Genomic DNA, 21949 nt, shown 5'->3' on the forward strand with positions numbered 1-21949 from the left:
GTGCAAGCTGGAAGAAAAAGAAAGATAACATCTTGGGGTTTATGTAAATTTGGTAGCCTATGCAGGAAGCCATTTTTAGTCTGTATAGGCATACAAACAATTTCTAAAATGCAATAACTCCTGATGTTGATCCTAATCTATGTCACTATGCACAAAGGCCCAAAAGAAACAGATTTGCTGACACATGAGGGAAAAGGCAAGGCATGTGACCTTAGAGGGGCAAAACAGATTAGATTAGACCTTAGAGGGGCAAAGCAGACCCTTTACAAGAGTAGATTATGCCACCAGGAGAGGAGCGAGAGAGAATATCCATCCAATCTACTGTATTGTGTAGCATACTGTAGGCCTATAGCTTAATATTAAGTGTTGCAACAATCCATGTTGAAAATCCTCAGGGAAGCAAACAGTGTTTTTATTTCTGAATCACTTCCTGCTTCCCTTGGGTGGAGCAAATGAAACCAGGGCAGGTGTATTGTTATGAAAATACTTTCGTCACAAAATGGGGGAAATGTGATATCTGAAAATGTAATTGTTTATTTACCACAAATTATTTACTACATAAGAATGTTAGCATAAAAATACATAACTTTTTTTTAGCCTACATCATAAAGGTCTATTTTGAATAGACTGGAGTGCACTTGTATGTATACTTGGTTCTTACCACATAGTAAAAACAGATTTCTAAAGGCACTTTCTAGGCCAAAATATGGGTACAGTGACTATTGTTGGATGCGTAATATTAATGAATCTATTGTTAGTTTTGATTGAACAAAACGAATAGGCTTGTGCAGATGACAATAATACTGAAAGTTTATAAAATAGATTATATCTGTTGTATTTTTTCTTGCCTCGAGTTTACAGTGGAGACGCGTTTTCATGCGTGGACGATTTAATCTGACGTTGCTCAGCGAGCAGGCAACGCAGTGAGAGACAGTTTAGTGTGGTCCTCTCTCTCGAGCAAGTGCTGCAAAAGGGGAGCGCAAGAGTACGCTCCAGTTAACTAGACTGCTGTTGTCGTCTGAGCAAAGAGTTGACTCCGTGCGTTCTGTACGCTGGGCTGGGACAGGGACAAGAAGAGGCGCGCGTGTGTGAGCAGATCATGAGTCATCACAACAGTTTACTTAATCATGATCTTCCTCCACATTATGGGACCGTAGGAACACAGTTTGTGCGATCCCCTTCGGTAATTTGATCGTTTCTTGTTGTGGGAACTTTGGCCAGCTGTTGAAATGGACATGATAACTTTCATGTTGGCGAGCCTTGCCCTCCTGAATATCAGGGACAACATTTTCACCAGGTAAGATAACCCTATTATAGGCTACGGCTCTTTTGACTAGGGTTACGGAGGAGACTTTCCCAGAAGCTTCACTAAGGATTTAATATAATTGTTTTATTTTGGAATAGCCTATATTATTCAATTAGGGACACATTTTTGTAATAATAGCCTACTTTGCCCTTATTTTGTAGGTCAGCTGTTGCTATGTTCTGATTTATCCTAACATATATAGCCTACTGACCGTTTAGATGACTCTCAAAGCTTTTAGTCAATTTCTGCAAGTGTTTTCAGATTTTGAATTATATTTACAACACAATAAGCACATTGAGGCTATAACATATGTTTCTGATGTAGCCTAGATAATGTTTTGATGGAAACTAATTCCTAACCTACCTTTTTTTAATTTGTCCAATTTGCGTGAAATGAGCTGATTACAAATGAATTCTAAAACCTGATGACTTCTCTGCAATAGCAGAGGAATAGCCTACTCAATGCCCACGTACTGTGTGTAGCATTTGAGCAGTTAGTTACAGCTTAAGTGCTGTGGGGCCCATCATCAACATAGACACCCATGCTGATCATACGTTCATAGTAAAGATAACGAGATCGAGGAAATCAGAAGTGGATATGTGGTAAATAATGTTACATTCTATCATGTGTGACATATTTGTGTACAATGTCACACCATAACTTACAATTAGTTGTTACTAGTAATGAGATGATTATAACAACAGCATGTTTTTTTTCTTCATAGCATTGTAATGAAATTGAGTGGTCTTTGTTATAACACAAGTGGAATGAGGAACAGTTTCTTGATACACTCTTATACTTACAAAAAACAGTCTACCCCATAATAACTATGCAGTGACAATGCAAATACTTTGCGATTACTACCTCCACAAGGTTATTGTAATAGTCCGTATACATCAATTTTTGCAAGTTGCCTCTTGACATCAAAATGACACACATCCATCCTGGTCGTGTCATTGCAACAGTCTCTAAACTGTAAACTGTTGAGGTACGTTCAGTTACACAAGTGTTGCAAACTGTCCCAGTTCAAAAGGTTGTACAAGGTTGTGAATCCTGGTAGCGTCCTGCCACTCCTGACAACACATACCAGCAGAGGGTGTAATTGTTATTAGAATGTGATCTTTCGCAGGTTTTTCTGAGATGTGTGTGTCAAATTGAAGATATATTATCCTCGCTTCGTGAACTTGATGCATTAGCATTTTTATTTGCCACTATACGATCCCCCACATTTTAATTTGTGAGTGTTTTGGAGTAGCAATCTGACAGTGCCTTATCTCTCATTTCCAAACCTTTTAGAAACAAAATTCAAAACATTTTCTTGAACATGGCTACTTGACGATGTGTTTTAAAAAATAATAATAATTTAAAGTCAGAATCGGGTCTGACAAAATATTTCACCTTTGGTGTCAGTCACAGCTGTCCTTAAATGGATTCAGGTGACATGCACCATACCCTTGGTTGTGATCATCCTTAGAAGTTACTCCTCTTCTGGATAAATCCTCTTCAATGTAAGGCTGCATATACACGTCATTGAAAATAAGAATTTGTTCTTAACTGACTTGCCTTGTTAAAATAAAGGTAAACATTTTTTTGTCTAAAGACCAATTAGAGGAAAAAGATTGGAATAGGCTACCTGTGTTAACACAGCCTATTGAGGGCAAATGTTTAAATGGCAGACAGTTTTCACTACAATGTGATCTCACTTCTTTTGTCACATTTTTGTCATTTTAAAATATTTAACATTTAGGATTAATGTTTCATATAGTGTGTCCTGTAGTTCAGTTTATTTTACTCACACAAGTCCTAGGCCTAATAAAATTTAAGCCTTTTATTTCTATTTTTTTTTAACCTTTTATTTAAATAGGCAAGTCCGTTAAGAACAACTTCTTATTTACAGTGACGGCCTAGGAACAGTTGGTTAACTGCCTTGTTCAGGGGCAGACCGACAGATCTTTACCTTGTCAGCTCGGGGAGTCGATCAAGCAACCTTTCAGTTACTGGCTCAACGCTCTAACCACTAGGCTACCTGCTGCCCCATTATTAAATATCTGCATTTAAAGGAAAACTGGTGGTTGTTGCAGTACTACTGGAAGTAGTCCAGAAATGCAAAGTTGAAAGAGGTTCAAGGAAAAACATCACAAATATTCAAATGTGAGAATGAATTCATTCTTGTTGGTTTACTGGGGTAGCAGTGGCATAGTTAGTGACCTTTTGCCTTGTCTTGGCAGTCTCTTATGCCCTACTGGAAGACATGGTGGCACCATAGGCTACATACCCTTAGTATGTCCTTAATAGATGCTCCATATGTGCAAATCAGGCAGATGCTATCGCTGAGGGGTCCAAATATGCTCTAGCCAAATGGCTGCGGGATCAGCAGTGGAACAAAGCACAGTTACACTACATTGGGTTTGTGGTGGAAAGGCCACAGTACGTAGAGAGAGCTTTCAGCTTAGAGAAGCTATAGAATGAATTTGGCTAATCAAGGTTGGAAATGACAGAGCTTGAATGTGCCATATCTATGCAATGCCACCATTTCATGTCTGTACAGTTTCTCTACTGATTGGCATTCAAAAGGCTGCATATTTAATTAGCCAGCTTTACATGCTGTCAACATTCAGGATTTACAACATAAACAAAAAACTGCAAGGATGACTAGTGCAAATCTCCCTCTCTGTTCTCAGGTACAAATTGATGTCATTGTATGAAGCAAATTAAGCTTGTTACAGCTGGGGCTACATTACAAGGCTTTTATATTTCTATCCGAGGCAAGAAAGTCTGTTTCTTTTGTGTTTAGTCTTCTTCACCTCAGCTCTCAGTGGCTGTATCTGAAATGGCACCCTATTCTCTTTCTTGTGCACTAACAATGTCAAAAAGTAGTGCACTATATTATAGGGAATAGGCTGCCATTTCGGACATACCCAGTTTGTTATAGCTCGTAAACAGATGGTTAGCGAAGCAGGGCCTCGGGAGATCCTGCTAATGAACTGAAATTAAAGACTAAGAGGAACAACATCGACGGGAAATTGACTTTGAACTGTTTGAACAGAGAGTGGAGGGGTGAGAGAGCGGGCCTTGCACGTTTACAGAAACCCCCTCGAGACTAATCAAATGCTCAGTTCCATTAGCATTTCATGACATCACATTTCCTTTGCTGAGGGCATAATGTAGCCTGTGGTGTGGTGCTATACACTGCACTGAAGTTACTATAGGTAGATCTACAAGAGGAAGTCAGTATGTAGCCATTAGCCGAGACAGCACCACTTTAAACAGGTCCCATCACTTTATCAGTTAGGTTATTAAGTTAGAACACATAGTTGTCAAAGAGGAAGGCCACAAATGGAGGCACCTATGGGATATTCCAATATCAATAGCATACCAGTTAGAATTAAGAAATGTATTGGGCATGCACTCTAAATAAGTGGTATGCTACTGTGGATATTGGAACTTAGTCAGGCTGTTTTTATTTTTGCTCATTTGCCTATATCTTTACAGGACCAACAAAACCAAAATCCGGAAGTATTGTAACAAACTTTGTTAAAATCTTTGGATTTTGTTTAGGTGGCATATGTTCTGCACAGTCACATTTCTATTTGACCTCACAGGTTCAGCACATTGGGAGTTTCTGAAGATATGATTTCAATCACTTTCTAACTGCACCCCTTTTTGATTTGAACGAAACCTTCCATACATGTTTGCCCATGGTAGAAGTGGTCAGAAAGTGACTTTTTGGACCTGAATGCCAAAACATTCAGGAGATAGAAATGCTCAAAGTTGACCCATTTTTGCATACCCCACTCTACCATGAGACATCCATGTGTTCATCATTGAAAAAGATAAACGGTTGAGTTTGATATAATGTGAAAGCTTACAAACAGGGTTGTCAAAAAAATTGTCATTTTTTAAAAAGTTTTAATTATTCAAGAGTATGTTGTGTCTCAACTGTGTCACATGATGACGGGCACAACACAAACACCTCACATGATGTAAAATAGCTACAGCATTTGTGAAAAATTGCACAAAAGAATTTGCTAAAAAAATATGCAAAATTAGTGAATTTAGAGGTGCTCAATCTGAACGTTTTGGCATTCAGGTCCAAAAAGTTACTTTCTGACCACTTCCATCATTGGCAAATATGTATGGAAGGTTTCGTTCAAATCAAAAGGGGTGCTGTCAGAAATGTATTGAAATCATATGGAACGACCCAACAGCTACCTCTGAATATAGAAGCTGCTAATTAGGCTAGTGATAGACTACAGCTGTCGATCACATGGAGACAGTTCATTTGATGTATTAATTCAGTCAATGTTCTCATCTATTTATGTCATAGGATGTGATTAAAACCCCAGAATACAAGCGCAAAAAAACAGTCCATGGTTTTAAAAGACAAAATTTAAAAAAATTCTGGTACATTTTAGGAGTATGTTTTAGCTACTACGTAACGACTATGAACAAAGGGGTAACATGTCAAAAGGGCTTTATTCGTTTGAATATTGTCCGGGGAAACATCTCGCATGTCCTGAGTGCTGTCTTTCCTCTTACGATACTCTCTCTTGTCCATTTTGAAACCAGTGGTCTGTTCAGGAGGGTGCAATGTTACTAAACTTTATTCAACTAGACATGCATTTAGAACATATCACTATGATTGTCAGTCAGGTAGAATAAGGAATTTCTATCTGCAGCGGTTTGAACATTTTACATCACTAAATACAACACATAGTAAGTTAGATCAGAGTCAGAGTAAGACAATTGGCCCTTTATCTCATCCAAGAGTCTACAGAGTGAGCCCTCATAGTAGCTAACACTGCCTTCTGGTGGTCAGTTTCTGTGTGCACTGTGTCCAGTCAGAAGCAGCACATATAAAATTGGGGTCAGGAGTGCTGATCTATTATCAGTTTAGCCTTTATATTATAATTAATAATATTTCATAGACAAGACGAGATTACATAGATAGGGAATGATCCCAGATCTGCACTACTACTCTGAGACGCTTAATGAGTATGTGTCTTGAAGCTGAGAACACAAGTCAAGGGTTTATGAACTGCAACTTAGCCCAGAAATGTGTGGAATATGAAGCTCTCAAGTGAGATAGTTTTGTCCATTATTCCAAAATCCCTAATGGATAATAGGCACTTTGTAATAATGTATTACTGTAATAAGTTTGCTCTTTTCTTTCATATCCTCCAAGGATAATTGCATGCCCACCGATCTTGATCGCAAATCTATGTTTAACATGAAAATGCTAATACTGTCTTTGCCTCTCTAGCTTTCTTCCTTCAGGGCTTCTCTAGTGCTGTGGACGCAGAGTGCTCAAGTGTGCTGTGTTTGTTCCCTATAGGGCCATGCTGAGTGACATTGGGGACTATATAGGTTCAGACATACAAATTTCCTGGTTGCCTAATCTGGATGAGTTAATGAAGGGCTATGCGCGAAATTTTCGCCCTGGGATAGGAGGTGAGTATGAGATCTACTGCTCGTGGCATTGGGTTGCATTTCACCCCCTCACATTTACAGTCATTCTTAGCATAGCAAGAACCAGGTATATAGGACCTAAGCGTTTTGAAAATCACACTCAAATTATTTTGACTCCTCTCAAAATCAATCGTATTAAATTCCCCTGCCCCCATTTTGTCATTTTTAGATCCTATTTGAAATAAATATTTACCCCTATGTAAATAAGAGGGTTGAATCTATTAAAAGCATTTGTGTTTGAACGTGACGCAAAAGATTACAAACAAAAGCAATTAAGCGTTGGAATGAGTTTGCAGAAGGGATTATTTAAATGATGCTTTGGAAATGGAAGACGTGCGCAGTGTTGCGAGAGAAAAGAAAGGAGCATTGCTGGAGAATGCCTGCCAAATGTGAAACATCCAATGTCCACAGCATTAGATTTCTCAACCTCACAGCTTAACTCAGCTAAGCAGAGGTGAAAAAGCTTTGTCGATATAAGAACCACCACAATGTCAGGCCTTGTGAACCAGCAACAAGGCCACTACACACCTGTAGCTCAACATTATGCTCAACAATGATCAATAGTCCCACTCTCTCCTTACTTCCTCTCATAAATAAGATGAGATAACATCTCCCTCATATATTATTTAAGCGCTTAGACAGCTACCATAAAGCCCTACTGATGGGCTATTTAAGGCCATTGAAGAATCATGCACATCAGTTGATGTGGTCTTACTCTGTCTATTCAATTCTCATCCCTTCACCATTTCAAATTAGAAGGAAAGTGGTGCTATGATAGGTGTCTAGAATCTAAACAAAGAAGTGTAACACTGAGCCTCTCCCAAAGGGTCACTTGTCAAAATGAGCTAGGTTTTAGTGACAGGCTAAGGGATTATGGATTACAATTAGTTTTAAAATCCTCCAAAATGAGTTTCATTGACTTTGACTGTCCTCCCACTTGTCAATGCTGATGACTGCTATCTCTATGGTGGGTAGGATAATGGCTATAGAATACAATTTGACGTAAATGGTTATGGGATAAGTGCTGAATGGTGGAGAATGGTAATGTATGATTCCTTAATGTTTGGAATAAATAGCCTTTCAGTTCTGCTTCGGTGATCCTGATCTCCCTCCCTTTAGATTTCCTTCAAGTGTCCAGGATCTCAGCAGCACAAATCATGCTTATCATCGAGCAAACTACAAAAGAATGCTAGCTATGTATGCGCTTCTAAATACAACACCACTGCACAAGCCCATGAGACCCCCAATGTCATGTGTATGAATGTACATAGTGCTATGTCACTTCCAGTAGAGAAATGTTAAGTGGGATGGCCATTGATCCTTATCTAGGGGTGTCTTTGGGGTGGAGGGAGGGAGGGAGGGAGCGATTGTTTTCTTTTCTCACTTCTTTTCCCACAGGCCCACCCGTGAATGTTGCCATGGCTATTGAAGTAGCCAGTATTGACCACATCTCTGAAGCCAACATGGTAATGTATAAATTCACCTGCAGGCCTTTATACAAAATGGTTGCCATATTTCACTGCTACTGTTCTGTTGCAGTAAAACTAAATGTGAAACTACCACTTATTTGTCATCCACATCAGCCAATAGGGATTCAGACAGAGCATGCATCTTATGAAAGGTATCCTTCCTTCCTCCCTTGAGGTATTCAACAGATTGAACCAGGTTGGATTGGTGAAAAGCAATAGTCTTGTAACCTATATTTCTCTTAACTAATAGCGTTCAGATCAGTGATTACCCTAGGGAAACTATTAAAGGAGACATTTGAAAAGTATTGAAACAGGCCTTTATCCAAGTCTCAACGTGATCCACCACTCAGTCTCGTACCAGAGTTGGCAATGCCCTTGGCTCAGCTTTGTCCCTGTGTGTGTCTGTGTCTGTCTGTCTGTCTGTGTGTGCATGTGTCTGTGCGTATGTGTATGCCTACTCTTGTTGTTACCGTGTGTGTGACTGCTTGGCAGGAGTACACCATGACCATTTTCCTGCGTCAGAGCTGGCGGGATGACCGCCTGTCCTACAACCACACCAACAAGACCCTGGGGCTGGATAGCCGCTTCGTGGATAAACTCTGGCTGCCAGACACCTTCATTGTCAATGCCAAGTCCGCCTGGTTCCATGACGTCACCGTGGAGAACAAGCTGATTCGCCTGCAGCCTGATGGGGTCATCCTTTACAGCAGCCGGTGAGGAGTGGGAGAGTGGGGAGAGGAGAGGAATGAGGGGAATGGGGAGGAGAGAGGTGGATATAATGTGTGAGGAGTAGGAGCATAGATCGAGGAGGAAAGAAGGAGGAGAAGGAGGAAAGGGGTAGGAGAGATGGACGGCATGGGAGGAGGGAGAGAAGAAAAGGGTGTGGGCTGGAGAGGCCCTTTAACGATTGATTTGCCGTGGCCTGAAGTTAAGGCTATATAATGCCTAATGATAATGTCAAAGTGAGAATGACTAGGGCCTACCGTTACAGGTCAAGTTACTATTGTGGTTGAAGTGGGTGTTTACTAAATGACTTGTTCTCGTCTCAGGATCACCTCGACTGTGGCGTGTGACATGGACCTGACCAAATACCCCATGGATGAGCAGGAGTGTATGCTGGACTTAGAAAGCTGTGGGTTGACTTATATTACTGACATAGACTTGTATCTCTTTATATGATCTCAATACCGGTAGTCTGTCATGCTCCCTACCACTCTTAATTGACCATTACGATCACATATTTGTGATCATTGTTGAGTGGTCCCTGCAGCGTACCGTCGCAAATATGTGATTGGAACAGTAGCAACAGAACGTATGATGCAACAAATGCGTCTAAACAGCATTGTTGTCTGAAAAGCATCTAAACAATGTGTTGTACTGATGGGTAATAAAGGTCTACACAACTTTATTCCTCCTGTAAAAGATAAATGCAAACTTCCTCATCCAAACATCACACGGAACACATCCATAGCCAAACTCTTTCCATAACAGCTAGACTTGTTTACGATGTACCACATCTCTGGTGAGCACAATGGATAAATGTAATATTGTTTAGAAAAGAGATGCGTGTCAGCTAAGCTAACAGCAGCTAAATTCTTTATAATGGCAGCCATGTATCTTTATGTTAACTCCTTAATCCTAGAATGCCATTCACTATAGAACGCAAATGAACAAAGTCAAAGATGGCTGAGCCCATTGCCTGAAAAATATGAACTTAGTTTGGCCACTTTTTAAGCATATTACACATATTTGATGTACTTGTTACAGTGTATACAATAACCGGAGCACATTATTTGACATGTTGTTTACCGTTTTTGACAGATCACAAAGCAAATCAAATGTTATCACCCCAAATACAAGCCTACTGTCTAACTTCATGATTTGGCCTCGTATTTTTACGAGTTCCCTGTTGTCTTAAAAGTTGTTAGAAAATAAAAGTTGTTAGAAAATGATTTGAAATTGACAAGTTGAAACATAGCCTATAGATAATTAGCAGGCAGCATGCCTTGGTTTGAGGGCAGCGTGGGTTAACTGTCCTGTGAGTGCATTCTGACATCACAGCATAAAAAAACTCAGGCTGGGGTGACCTTTAGAGATATTTGGAACTCACAAGTGAAAAAGTTAATGAATGGCTCTCAATAGGCTACAGCAGGGGTGTCAAACATACAAATCATCCCGCTAGGGGGTCTAATCCAGGCCGTGGGTGGTTGGAGTTTTTCACTTTTTTAGATTTTTTTGTTAGAATAGTTTTATTTTGGGCGGGGGTGGGAGACTCAAATCGAAACGGTGTAGATATGATAATGGACCTACATTCGTACAGTTTCTTGACTGTCCATCTCGCTAATAATCACCAAAATAAAGCTAGACAGTCAGGGAGAATTGTAAATTCCCAAAATGATGGATAGAGGATCACCGAGGAAATATAACCAATTTTCAGTACGGCCCTCCAGAAGGTCGATTGTGGCCCCCGGGTCAAAGTGAGTTCCCCTGCTTTACAACATGACTATTGATTTCCCAATTCAAAGTAAAGGTGGTTTTATTTTCTTCCTGGTACAGTAGTTCATTGATCAATTCATCTCATTGATTGGACAGATATATCCCACACCTGAAACAGTCTCTTATTAAACTTAAGGGATCAACCTGCCGGCTCTACTGAGAATACAGAAGAGGGCAGGAAAACACTAGACTACTCCCAGTGTCTGTAGAGCTGCATGTAGGCCATAATATAAAGGGAAATTGTGTACCACGAGTACCAGAAGCAAGGCTAGGGTCAATGCCTTACACATACATTTAATATTCTAATGATGCTCCATTGTTGTTGGGACGAATATTGGTTGACTGCTTGTTTGTTGACTGTTTGTTTGTTGACTGCTTGTTTGTTTGACTGTTCCAGATGGCTACTCCTCAGAGGACATTGTGTACCACTGGTCTGAGAGTCAGATACACATCCATGGACTGGACAAACTGGAGCTCTCCCAGTTCACCATCATCGACTACAAATTTGTCACGGAGACCCTGAACTTCAAATCCGGTGAGCTTCCCCCACGTATCCTCATTTCGCTATCACCATGGTTACTCTACTTAACAGCCAGTGGGATGTTCATGAAATTTCTCTTCATTTCTATACAGAGCACTTCTTTCACTTCTTTCACCTCTTTCACTGTACACAACTCTCCATTTTGAGTCATGCTTTTGAACGTTGTCTTACCATGCCTCTTGTGTAAGAGAGACCCTAGGTCTTTTTAACTAATATGTTTTTAACTCAGACACCTCTGTGGGCATGTTCTATGCACAGACAGAATGGCTCATGTTATTCAGAGAGGATTCCTCTAAAGATGTATTCCTTCTTGGGACATTTTTCTTGTAATTTGCTCTTTGGGGTCTTGGTCGGGTTACTGTAGGACTTTGTGACAATTGTTAATATAAAAAGCGCTTTATAAATCATTTTGACTGATTGAAAAGCTAATGCTGGTCTACTTTTTCACGCCAAGCCGGACGTTTCCCGCGGCTCAGCCTTCGCTTCCAGCTGAGACGTAACCGAGGCGTCTACATCATTCAGTCCTACATGCCCTCCATCCTATTGGTTGCCATGTCCTGGGTGTCCTTCTGGATCAGCCAAACAGCAGTCCCGGCTCGGGTATCCCTGGGTTAGTATCATGTTAAGAGTATTCTGTTAGTGATATTGGGGGCGTAGTCTGCAATCTAGTCGGCCTGGAATGCGGCTATTAGCTTGCTGTGAGTATGTTAGTAGGGAAATGACAGGGAAAACACAGATTCAATGAGACAGCAAGAATTCAAAGTGAACTGAATGTGTCTACTTGTACATTGACCTAGAATTTGAAGAAAATAAAGTGCATTATCATTGAGAAGTATATTCATAGTTATGTGATATGCATGATGACAAATTATATTTGATTAATGAAAAAGGTGAAACCCTCATCACAGTTCAAGTTGTAGATTCTTATCTTAGGTTGTTTGTGTTGTGTAAACCAAAAACAATCCTTAATAAATATAAAATAGAGGAAGAAAATGTTTTCCATCTTAAAGGTGCAATCAGCAGTTGCTACATCAGTTTTTGGACTTATAAATTAATAATATGTACCAATTGAATAATATAACTTATACATGCCTCATGAGCTTAGTTCAACTGTCGTACCCCATCAGAACCCGAAATAAAAAGTTTGTTTCACGCCAATGTTTGTGAACAATGTAAATGTAAACAAACACTCTATGGCCTCAAAACATGGTTAAAACTATACTTTTGATATCATAGATGGTCAGTCCTTGCATCCATAGCACTGTCTATGTCATTTTTCCAGGCCTGTCCCTCAGCTTTTTACTGAAATAGGGAGGTGATTACGATGATTATTTCTACTGCTGTTTGCTGCTTTAAACAAGATATAGTTTTTTCACATTCACTTTTAATTTATTTCACTTTCACTTTTTTATTTAACTTTATTTCACATCAACGATTGAGTGTGGACCTTCCTCTTTTCTATTCAAAACAAATATGTAATTTCCATATATATTTTGGTAAAGGGATCACCACTGTGCTCACCATGACGACTCTGATGGTGAGCGCCCGCTCATCTCTCCCTCGAGCCTCGGCCATCAAAGCGCTGGATGTCTACTTCTGGATCTGCTATGTGTTTGTGTTCGCCGCGCTCATAGAGTATGCCTTCGCTCACTACAATGCTGACTACAGGCTCAAAGAGAAGGCCAAGAGCAAGGCCAACAAGATGAGCTCCGAGGTAAGAAGGGAGGACAACACTTGCCCAACTGTGGTGTTCCCCAAGGTTTAGTGGTAGGCCCGTTCCTCATTTGACCCATTTATACCACAACATTCATTCAATGTTCACATAGTGTTCAAGGGACATTGGGTTGACACAATAGGTGCAAACAATGTGAGTAGGAACCTACAAGCACTTGCATTTTGAACATGCACAATTTCCTTTGGGTTCCTTTGGTGTGAGGTAAAGATACTTCACAAAGGAATTGACTGTTGTAGCCTTTCTCTATTGACATATCTCTCTCTCTGCTTCTCCAGTCAGTCGTAAAGAATGGGAAACAGGCCATGGTGCTCTTCTCCCTGTCCGTGGCTGGAATGAACCAGGGCCTGATGGTGTCCAGCCGCCGTCCGCAGCGCTCCGGCGCCGAGACCGCCGAGGAGGAGGACGTGGAGCCCAGGAGGGTGCGGGGGACCACAGCGTCAGAGGAGAGAGAAGAGGATAAGAAGTGCTGTAGTTGTTGTTCCAAGTGCTGTTGCGCTTGCAAGCCCCTCCAAGCTGACACCATAGATGTCTACGCCAGGGCTGTGTTCCCCGCCACCTTCGCCATCGTCAATGTGATCTACTGGGTGGCGTACACCATGTGAGTTGGGAGGACTAAGGATGGACAGGCTGGCACCACCAAGGACGGGAGTACTTTACATAGAGGAAAATCATGCCGCTTTGAATCCTGGGACTTATATAGGGGCACCGATGTAAACAAGGCTTCCTTAAGAAGAACTGGATTTACGTATAATATGGTGAAGTAGGGACCTGGTAAATAGCAGATAAAGTACAGTGAATGGACGAACAAAATCAGATCAGGTATATGGATATGTTCTGAAGTACAAGTTATGTACAAGGGAGCCTTGAGGGGTAGTCGATGTCTTATCCTCAGTGAGGCTCACTGTATGATAGTCCAGCTGCTGACTTTTATCTCCAAAAACCTTCACTAGCCACCCAAACTCTACTGCTGCAATCCCCTTAGATACTGATTGCTGCCCACTAAGCCATAGCAATGGACTGACGTTCAGCTATGTCCTTTTACTGTACATGTATGAACTCTGCTCACACCAGCAACATACACAGCACACTAATGTGTCATTGCTGAAAACTAATGTGCACAACAATTGTTGTTCGCTTAACTAAACAAACACATCTCATGTGATGGACTAACTGTTGAAAACAAAAACATGTCCAGACTTCATGATGATAACATGCGGTGTAGTCTATTTTTCTGCAGGGCTTATTCTCCCCACCGCCCCTCTTCCCCTCCACCATCCCACTGCCTTCCCCCACTCCTCTTTTTTCTCCTATAATTCCTCCACCCGTTTTTCCTCTCCAGTTTGATTTGGGCTTCAGAGCATCTTATCTCCTCCTGCCAGGTCTTCCTGTTTCCTGTTTCCTGATTATTATTATTATTATTAAAGGACTTCCTCCACTACCTGTGTATCTCCACACTGGAAAGGTTCACTTTGGAGTTTTATTGCTTCAGCTTAAAGTTTTGGGACAGTTGTTTCTCATGATTGTCTCTAGAATATCTGCCTTTTTCTCGAAAATCCAAATGTCCAAATAGCCTCATTGCAGGCGTTATGGATTCACTAAGAGCATCAAGAAGCTTCCACGTCTATTTTTTTTTATAGCTACAATACATTTCATATTCAGTGATCCCCTTTATGAAATCAACTCAAGTTTGAGGAATAGACTAATTTGAGGCATGGTGAATAATTTAATCCGATATCCAGATTATGCACTTTGAAAAATGTGCAGTATTTATAATTCAGATGATCTCAGGCAGCATGTCCCTTTGTGTATGTAACAGTAGAACTGGAACCTCATGGGGGTATAACATACTGGTTATAAAATAATGAACACTGTGGTCCCCTAGAAGTCATTGCAGAATCAGGTGTGCATGATGTACATGTATATACATGATGAAGTAAATACTAAGTTGCATCTCTAACCAGGAATACGATAGTGGTTTATTTGCAGTACGGTTATTACTGCTTATTACCTGTTATTACTGCTTATTACCTGTTATTACTGCTTACTAGTACTTCTACTGGTTGTTGTCTGTATGGTTAGAAAGTACCATACAAACTATTGTAACCTCCTAGCTATATTCCCTTAGTGATCAAATCAAATTACATTTATTTATAAAGCCCTTTTTACATCAGCAGATGTCATAAAGTGCTTATACAGAAACCCAGCCTATAAACCTAAACCACAAGCAATGCTGATGTAGAAGCATGGTGGCTAGGAAAAACTCCCTAGAAAGGCAGGAGCCTAGGAGGAAACCTAGAGACGAACCAGGCTCTGATATCTCGGGAGTCTGTTTTTGGTCCACGTTTTCTCTGTGTGGAGGCTGGCTGGGGGGCGTGAGTAAGGCTGTTATCAGGCCCAGCAGTGCTGAACCGACCAGGGGCCACCCCTGGGTGGGAAAGGGCAGGGCTGGGTGCCCATGGCAGGCTGTCTCCTCCAGTGTAGATAACTTTGTTCTGGGCTCAGAGAGATGACATCATGAAGGATGGCGATGAAGATGTCGGTGCAGAGATGGGAAGTGTTATCTGCTGCCCTTCACTAACAATGCCATCTAGTGGGGACACACACACACACACATGCACACACACACACACACACTAGGCCTTACATAATATTTACGATTGGTGCTCCAGGCCAGAACTCATGGTGAACTGCAGATCCATTTTCTCCCAGATGTTGTCAATGAAAAGTTATTCCATAAGACAATTCCAAGAGCTGTTTACCCAGTGTCATTCTGATATCTAATAATATTGGATGAATGATACTGCAACACTCATGAAGGTGTTATGACGGGTTTTATAAAGATGTTAGGAATGCCCCATTTTGAAGTCAAATGTTACACAGAGATTTAGTGATCTCTTATCTCCTGTGCCGACTCATCCAGAGATTTAGTGATCTCTTATCTCCTGTGCCCGACTCATCCAGTGAGGCTACCTCTGTCAGACATGGTCTGTGTTGGGAGCCAGGGGGGGTGGTGGTGGTGTGTGTATTTAGGGTGGGAGGTGTTTAAAAAGCAGACACAGTGGCACAACTTAGTCATGTCATATAGAAGTGAGGGACTGCACACTATAGGCATGTATCTACTCACGAAAACAAAAGACTCTTAGACTTGAAGAAATATTGGAGCTACATTTAAACCACTCTCAAGAAAGATTTCATTTCATCTGGACTTTTCACTCTGTAAGTATGACCATATAGTGTATACATGTATATTGTATGAAGAAAATAGACTGACAGCACATTTTGATCATCACAATAATAGTTTTGTACTTTTTGTACAAAAGTTAGAAGTTTAGTTAGTTAGCTACTTATAGTTTAGTTAGTTAGTTATTTAAGTATTCTAAGTATTATAGTTGCTTTAGTACTCAAGAGATGCAACAATTGACTTGCATTGATATTCAGTGACGAGCACATTTTCAGTTTGAATTTAACCAGTTGAGCTGACAGCCGTTTTGTACTGTTTCGCTATGATTTTACTCATCAATCTAGCAAGAGGGCAATATTTTATGAATGTAGTAGTGTTCCCTCCCCCTTTAGAAAGCGTTGACCTTTGGCTTTCACCTGGAATTGTTTATTTATGTCTGAGGAAAAAAAACACTTGTCAACCCATATGATTTACTACACAATAAAAGTATAATAAAACATATACAAATATGATAGTATGAATGAATAAGCCTTTTCATACTTTATAATACACTGTACATATATAGTTATAATCCGTTTTAGGAACATCTACCCAAATATTTCACCTTCTTTATTACTTTACCAAACATATCATGACATTAGTGATAGTCAAAATGATTTGTGAATGTTTAAATCAACATTTGGGCCATTTAAACAGTGTGCGTCTCTCCTATAGACAAGGGGAGAAGGACTATGTAAAGGGCTCAATTTTGTAGTTCTTAGCATATGCAATGTATCTGCCTCTGATGTAAAACAAATGTTTGACTTTCACACAATTACTTTACTTCTTTTAGGTTTAAAGAAGTGTGTAGATCACATTTTTTATCGTAGAGCTTTATCGTAAAGTTCTGTATTTAGATCCGCCTGCTTGAGATAAATTCAGTGATTGTGTTGCCATGTCTGTGCCGTGAAGCAGTCAAGCTGGATAAATGTTTTTCTAAGGACCGCCCCTTTGACATAAAGTTGCTGTGAAGTGATATAAATGGATGTAATGATGCAGCCGGCCACCATAGGGAGGCAAATACATGTTTATTCGACAGAGGATGTTGACATGGTCCTAGGGAAGGTCTGAATGGTTGTCTTCTGACTAATAAAACGGTGGGAAATCAATAAAATAAGTTATGTAAACATATACATATTTTTTTTAAGTAATTTTAGTGTCCGATTTCGGGGACTGTCAGCTTAAGAGGTTTTAACCAGCTGAAATTGTAACCAACAGTAGATGTGACAAACATGGACAGTGCATTGGCCAGGGACCACTCCTAGTCATCACGATCATACAGCAGATGATCCTAAATGATCCAATATAAAATTATTCACCTTAAAAACATGATTTGTTTTTTTATGTCTCCATACAGTCCTTTGAAGTTGACTGGCGGAGATCAGTTGACAGTTTTGTAATACACACTCACTTATCACTCTCAAAGTCACACTTTGGCTCCTCGCACAGTTCTTAATCAGTGTTGGCTTGTTTCATCCTACAGACTAGTATCTGGCTGACCTAGATCAGCTATGGAGGCTACTCATTGTCTAATGCCAATTCAACTGTTTGGTTTGGTCACAGATGGGCTAATACTGAATGTATGGGTTGATAAAGCTATTAGCCATACAGTATGGTATGGTAACCTAATTCATCAAGAGTCAGTCCGAGCTGACTTGGTTAAAGTGCGATGATGACTCAAATATAAGAGGCTTTTAGACTCAGTTCTTTGCAAAAATGTGTTAAAAAATATTCGTACTATTATATCTGCCACTGACACTCACTAACCTCCTGGGTGATACCACACATACTGTAGTAGAGCACTGGTGAGGTTCCAGATAGAACAGCTCTAGTATGAGGTTACCTCCTTCATTGTCTGGCTCCATCTGTTTATGTTTTAGCCAACTCCTCTGACTATTCATGTATGACATGACAATAATAATCTAAGGAGTTGACTGAAGCAGATCTGGGACTGGACACCTCATTTGATCCTAACCTTAACCATTAGGGCCAAACTGACCTTAGGTCAGTGTCTTAACGGACACTTCATCCTCCTCAACTGGGGCTTGTGGGACTCCTCTCTCAGACAGGATGTGTCGCATCATCAACTTCCTGCTGGCTCTGCTGAGCCGTTTCCTGTTTGCTGTGCATGGGGTGGTGACCGTGTGGCGTGTGGTCGCCGTCAAAGGGGAGCCCCTCTATTGGCTGCTGCTGATGGGCGTGGCTCTGCTGGGGGTGGAGATGGCAGTCACCATCAAGTGTACCCGCAATGCAGAGTGGAAATGGTAACGTCTATATAACATCTATAGCCTTACAGTGCCTTCTACAGCAATGACACAAAGCTAATAATGATAATCATTACCTATCATACACAATTAAGTCTTATAATGACTGCATTAAAATGTATTATTCCTGTTGGCAAAGAAAAGTATTAGCCAAACTGTTTCTGGTACCAATGTTATGTAAGAATGAACACATATGAATTTGCCAGTGCTTCCTCCTTTTGCCCTGTATAAAGCCATAAGGCAGTAACTTGTCCCTCTAACATCAGCCACTCATACTACACTTACTTCCAATTCATATACACACTCACATCATCAACTCATTTAGAAGCCCTCTGCTCCATTATAGTGCATGATCTCGATAAAGCGTCCTCCTCAATCTATTCTCCATCATTTTCACAGTGCACACACGCACACCCACATGCACACGCACACCCACACACCCACACGCACACCCACACGCACACCCACATGCACACACACACCCACACACACAATACACAATGAAAGACTTACAGTGGCACATCCATTTTTGCACAATCTTTATTATCTATTCCTGTCTCGGGAGTCGTAGCCCAAGTGGAAAACCTAATGAAAAACAATCAAACAGCCCCAGGGTTACACAGCAATTGTAATAATGATTAACCACACAAATGAACTCATTAATTTCATGCAAGGAAAAAAAAATCCTCTCCTGTTCATGTTGCGATAAATGGAAATGTTAGATAGAAAGACATTAGCAAATAAACCCGTTGGCCTGGCTGTCTTCACAGTCTACATAGCTCTGCCTGTTTTTTTTTTTACAGGGGTGGAATTGGGATTGAAGGGTTGTAGTTGTCTCCACATGAACCTTTTTCTATTGGGATATTGACCTCACCACTGTACTGGTGGAACTATTTTACGAGGTGGTGAGCTGCAGCTATAGTGAGCCACTTATTGTATGCATCCAAAATATCTTTCCCCTCTCTCTCTCTATGTATAGCTCTCCATCTCTATGTATACAGTATATCTCCCTAAAAATATGACATGTCCTTCAACAACACTCTGACTATCTCGCTTGCTGGATTAACTGTCATTTTCCATGAAAAGCCAGTCTATTTATGCGACTCTTACTCCTTTTCAAACCGTCGTCTCCTGTATGGCTCAGGGCCCTGAACTGAATGAACATAAACACTGGATGACCTCTGCTCCACACCCTTCAAAGGGATGACAGGAAATTATGCCATTGCCGATTCTAACGCGACAGGGGAATGATTCCTCCATCGATCCTAATGATACTGCAGAAGCCAGCCTTCATATTTCCTCCATGTGCGGAGGGGCATGCTGAGACGATAACTTACTCCAGGCCCCTCTCTCCCTCTCACTTTGAAGTTCTTTCCTCATGGAGAAGGCTTTGCACTGTCAAGTGGGATTTGCATACATGATGAGAATAATTGGCCGTCTGAAATGGGACACTTCTGTAAGGCTTACTTCTTACACTGACTGGCCAAAAAAAACGTGTGTGTGTGTGTTGCTAAAAATAGCTTCCCCCTTCCCTCCTCGTCGCTTTACTTTTAGGTTCTCCCCCATGGTTTTCCTCTACCTCAGTACCGTCATCCCCTCCATTTGGTTCCTGGAGCTCAGCCTGCTGCAGTACAAGCTCCCTGTCAACATCTCCTCTGGCCCCGAGCTAGAAGAGCTGCTGGCTCACATCCCCATCTCAGCAGTAGGTATCACACTACAACCCCCTCCCCACAGCAATAATTAACTGATACCTGATCACAGATAAGATGTGAATCCCTAGGGATTAATACATTATAAGGGAGGACGAGGGAAATGGAATTGACACATTGATTGAGATGTGATTGATTGAGAAGTCTGGATTAGACTCACTTGAAGATACTCTCAGATATTTCTGTGATGATAATTTGGGGGCTATTTCTATCTTATGGGATTTTTTGGGTGGAATTTTTTGCCTCATGGCTACTTTTGAAGTTTGGGGACGGAATATGTTTGAATCTTGGAGCACAAGATAATGACAATTGAGTCAGGATAAATTCCCTCTTCAAGGCTCTAATGTGTACATTTTATCTTCTGGTTAAGGAGCATTTTTAAAGATACATAGTAACTTTCTTAGAAGACAAAGTATCATCTCATTTCATTGTGTGTTGTGTTGACTGACGCAGGACATCTTGCAGCTGGACCCAGAGAACTGGGCGGCAGGGCTGGAGCAGACCATGCTCATCGTACTGGTGCTGGGCCGCTGGCTTATGCCCAAAGGAGACATGTCCCGCGACCAGCTCTCCCAGCTCCTCATGGTCTACGTGGGCCTGGGCGCTGACATCCTGGACATATTTGACACCTTCAAGGAGCCCGAGGTCAAGACCAACCGGGCCGTTATCATTATGGGCCTTGCCCTCTTTTCCTGGGCCCTCATGCAGTTCCCCTTGGTTCTGACCCAGACCAGTCCCCCCAAGGCCCATCTCCAGCCCTGTTTGTCCCAGCCCGGCTTCCCCCAGCGGGGCCTCTCTCAGGAGGGAAGCGTGGCTGTAGTGGAGAGACTGCCTGGAGCTCCCCCCTCCTGCTATACACCGTGCTGCTCCAGTGAAGTGTGGAGTCTGCTGTTGACTGTGGGGCTCCAGGACGGGCCATTTCTCATCTACCGCCTCTACCTCATGATCAGGGAGAACGTTCTTAACCAGCTAATGATCTTCTTCACCTGTAAAAACATCCTTGTCGTCCTGCTGGAGTTCTACAGGATCTTTGTGGTGCAGTGTGAGCAGCAGGGGGAGGGCTGCCTAGGGGGGCTGGAGAGGTGTGCAATGCCCTGGTGCCAACAAGCCCAGGAGGAGGAGGTGGAGGGAAGACGACAGGATAGTGGAGAACAGAACTGCCAGAGAGAGGAGGGGAGGGAGGTGGTGGAGGGGGAGAGGGAGGGGGAGGGGAAGCGGGAGGGTAGCGGGGAAGGGGAGGAGGATGAGGGAGGAAAGGAAAGTGGAGAACAGAGCTGCCAGACAGAGGTGGAGGTGGAGGGGGAGAGACAAAGAATCAGATCAGAGGGGTTGCCAGGTGTAGAGCCTACGATGCCATGATACATGACTCGACCCTTAGGCAGAATCTCCTTCACACACCAAGAGCCTGCCAACTCTATAACCTCCAGTTAAAATGTATATTATGAAGAGACTCTGGTCTCTGGAGGCCAAGGAGTAGGGTAGTAGACACTGAGCAAGTGGAGTTCCTGAAAATGTTATCATATATATTATGTAATTCCCATGATAAATCTATGATAAGAGAGGGAGAGAGATGTACTTTCCATGAACACTATCACGCGACATACAACCAAGATGACTACAACCCAAGTCACATCTATGAATCTCCCTGTGACTCTCTTCATATAGTACAAAATGCGATGTGTATTATAGGTAACTAACTAATGCAGCGTTTCCCAAACTCGGTCCTGGGGTCCCCGCTGG

At 41.6% G+C, this 21949-nt stretch overlaps 2 protein-coding genes across 3 annotated transcripts; both read left to right on the plus strand.

Annotated features, from left to right (window-relative positions):
- The first annotated feature begins 926 nt into the window (after positions 1–926).
- Positions 927–14454, plus strand: LOC115102275 (gamma-aminobutyric acid type A receptor subunit delta). 2 transcript variants are annotated; one of them, XM_029622060.1, is made up of 9 exons: positions 927–1297; positions 6642–6757; positions 8174–8241; positions 8737–8957; positions 9294–9376; positions 11138–11275; positions 11736–11891; positions 12784–12995; positions 13292–14454. In XM_029622060.1, the coding sequence occupies exons 1-9, from the start codon at positions 1230–1232 to the stop codon at positions 13616–13618; spliced, it is 1389 nt and encodes a 462-aa protein (XP_029477920.1). In that variant the 5' UTR covers positions 927–1229; the 3' UTR covers positions 13619–14454. The 2 variants fall into 2 exon arrangements, with proteins under 2 accessions (XP_029477920.1, XP_029477922.1); XM_029622062.2 differs by lacking the exon at positions 6642–6757 and having other exon boundaries at positions 1209–1297.
- A 93-nt stretch (positions 14455–14547) lies between these two features.
- LOC115101887 (transmembrane protein 26-like) lies at positions 14548–21568 on the plus strand. The gene is made up of 4 exons (XM_029621347.2): positions 14548–16232; positions 18302–18500; positions 20055–20202; positions 20663–21568. Exons 2-4 carry the CDS (start codon positions 18307–18309, stop codon positions 21566–21568), a joined length of 1248 nt encoding a protein of 415 aa, XP_029477207.2. The 5' UTR covers positions 14548–16232; positions 18302–18306.
- The last annotated feature ends 381 nt before the right edge of the window (positions 21569–21949 follow it).

The sequence above is a fragment of the Oncorhynchus nerka genome, linkage group LG20, assembly GCF_034236695.1.
Source record: "Oncorhynchus nerka isolate Pitt River linkage group LG20, Oner_Uvic_2.0, whole genome shotgun sequence".
Taxonomy (NCBI): domain Eukaryota; kingdom Metazoa; phylum Chordata; class Actinopteri; order Salmoniformes; family Salmonidae; genus Oncorhynchus; species Oncorhynchus nerka.

Excerpts from the sequence above, each read along its gene's own strand:
- LOC115101887 (XM_029621347.2), top strand. The coding sequence starts at position 18,307 with ATGTGTCGCATCATCAACTTCCTGCTGGCTCTGCTGAGCCGTTTCCTG. Across the intron at positions 18,501-20,054 it reads CGCAATGCAGAGTGGAAATG|GTTCTCCCCCATGGTTTTCC; the intron begins GTAACGTCTATA and ends CTTTACTTTTAG. Across the intron at positions 20,203-20,662 it reads CTCACATCCCCATCTCAGCA|GACATCTTGCAGCTGGACCC; the intron begins GTAGGTATCACA and ends TGACTGACGCAG.
- LOC115102275 (XM_029622060.1), top strand. The coding sequence starts at position 1,230 with ATGGACATGATAACTTTCATGTTGGCGAGCCTTGCCCTCCTGAATATC. Across the intron at positions 1,298-6,641 it reads AGGGACAACATTTTCACCAG|GGCCATGCTGAGTGACATTG; the intron begins GTAAGATAACCC and ends TGTTCCCTATAG. Across the intron at positions 6,758-8,173 it reads TTTTCGCCCTGGGATAGGAG|GCCCACCCGTGAATGTTGCC; the intron begins GTGAGTATGAGA and ends CTTTTCCCACAG.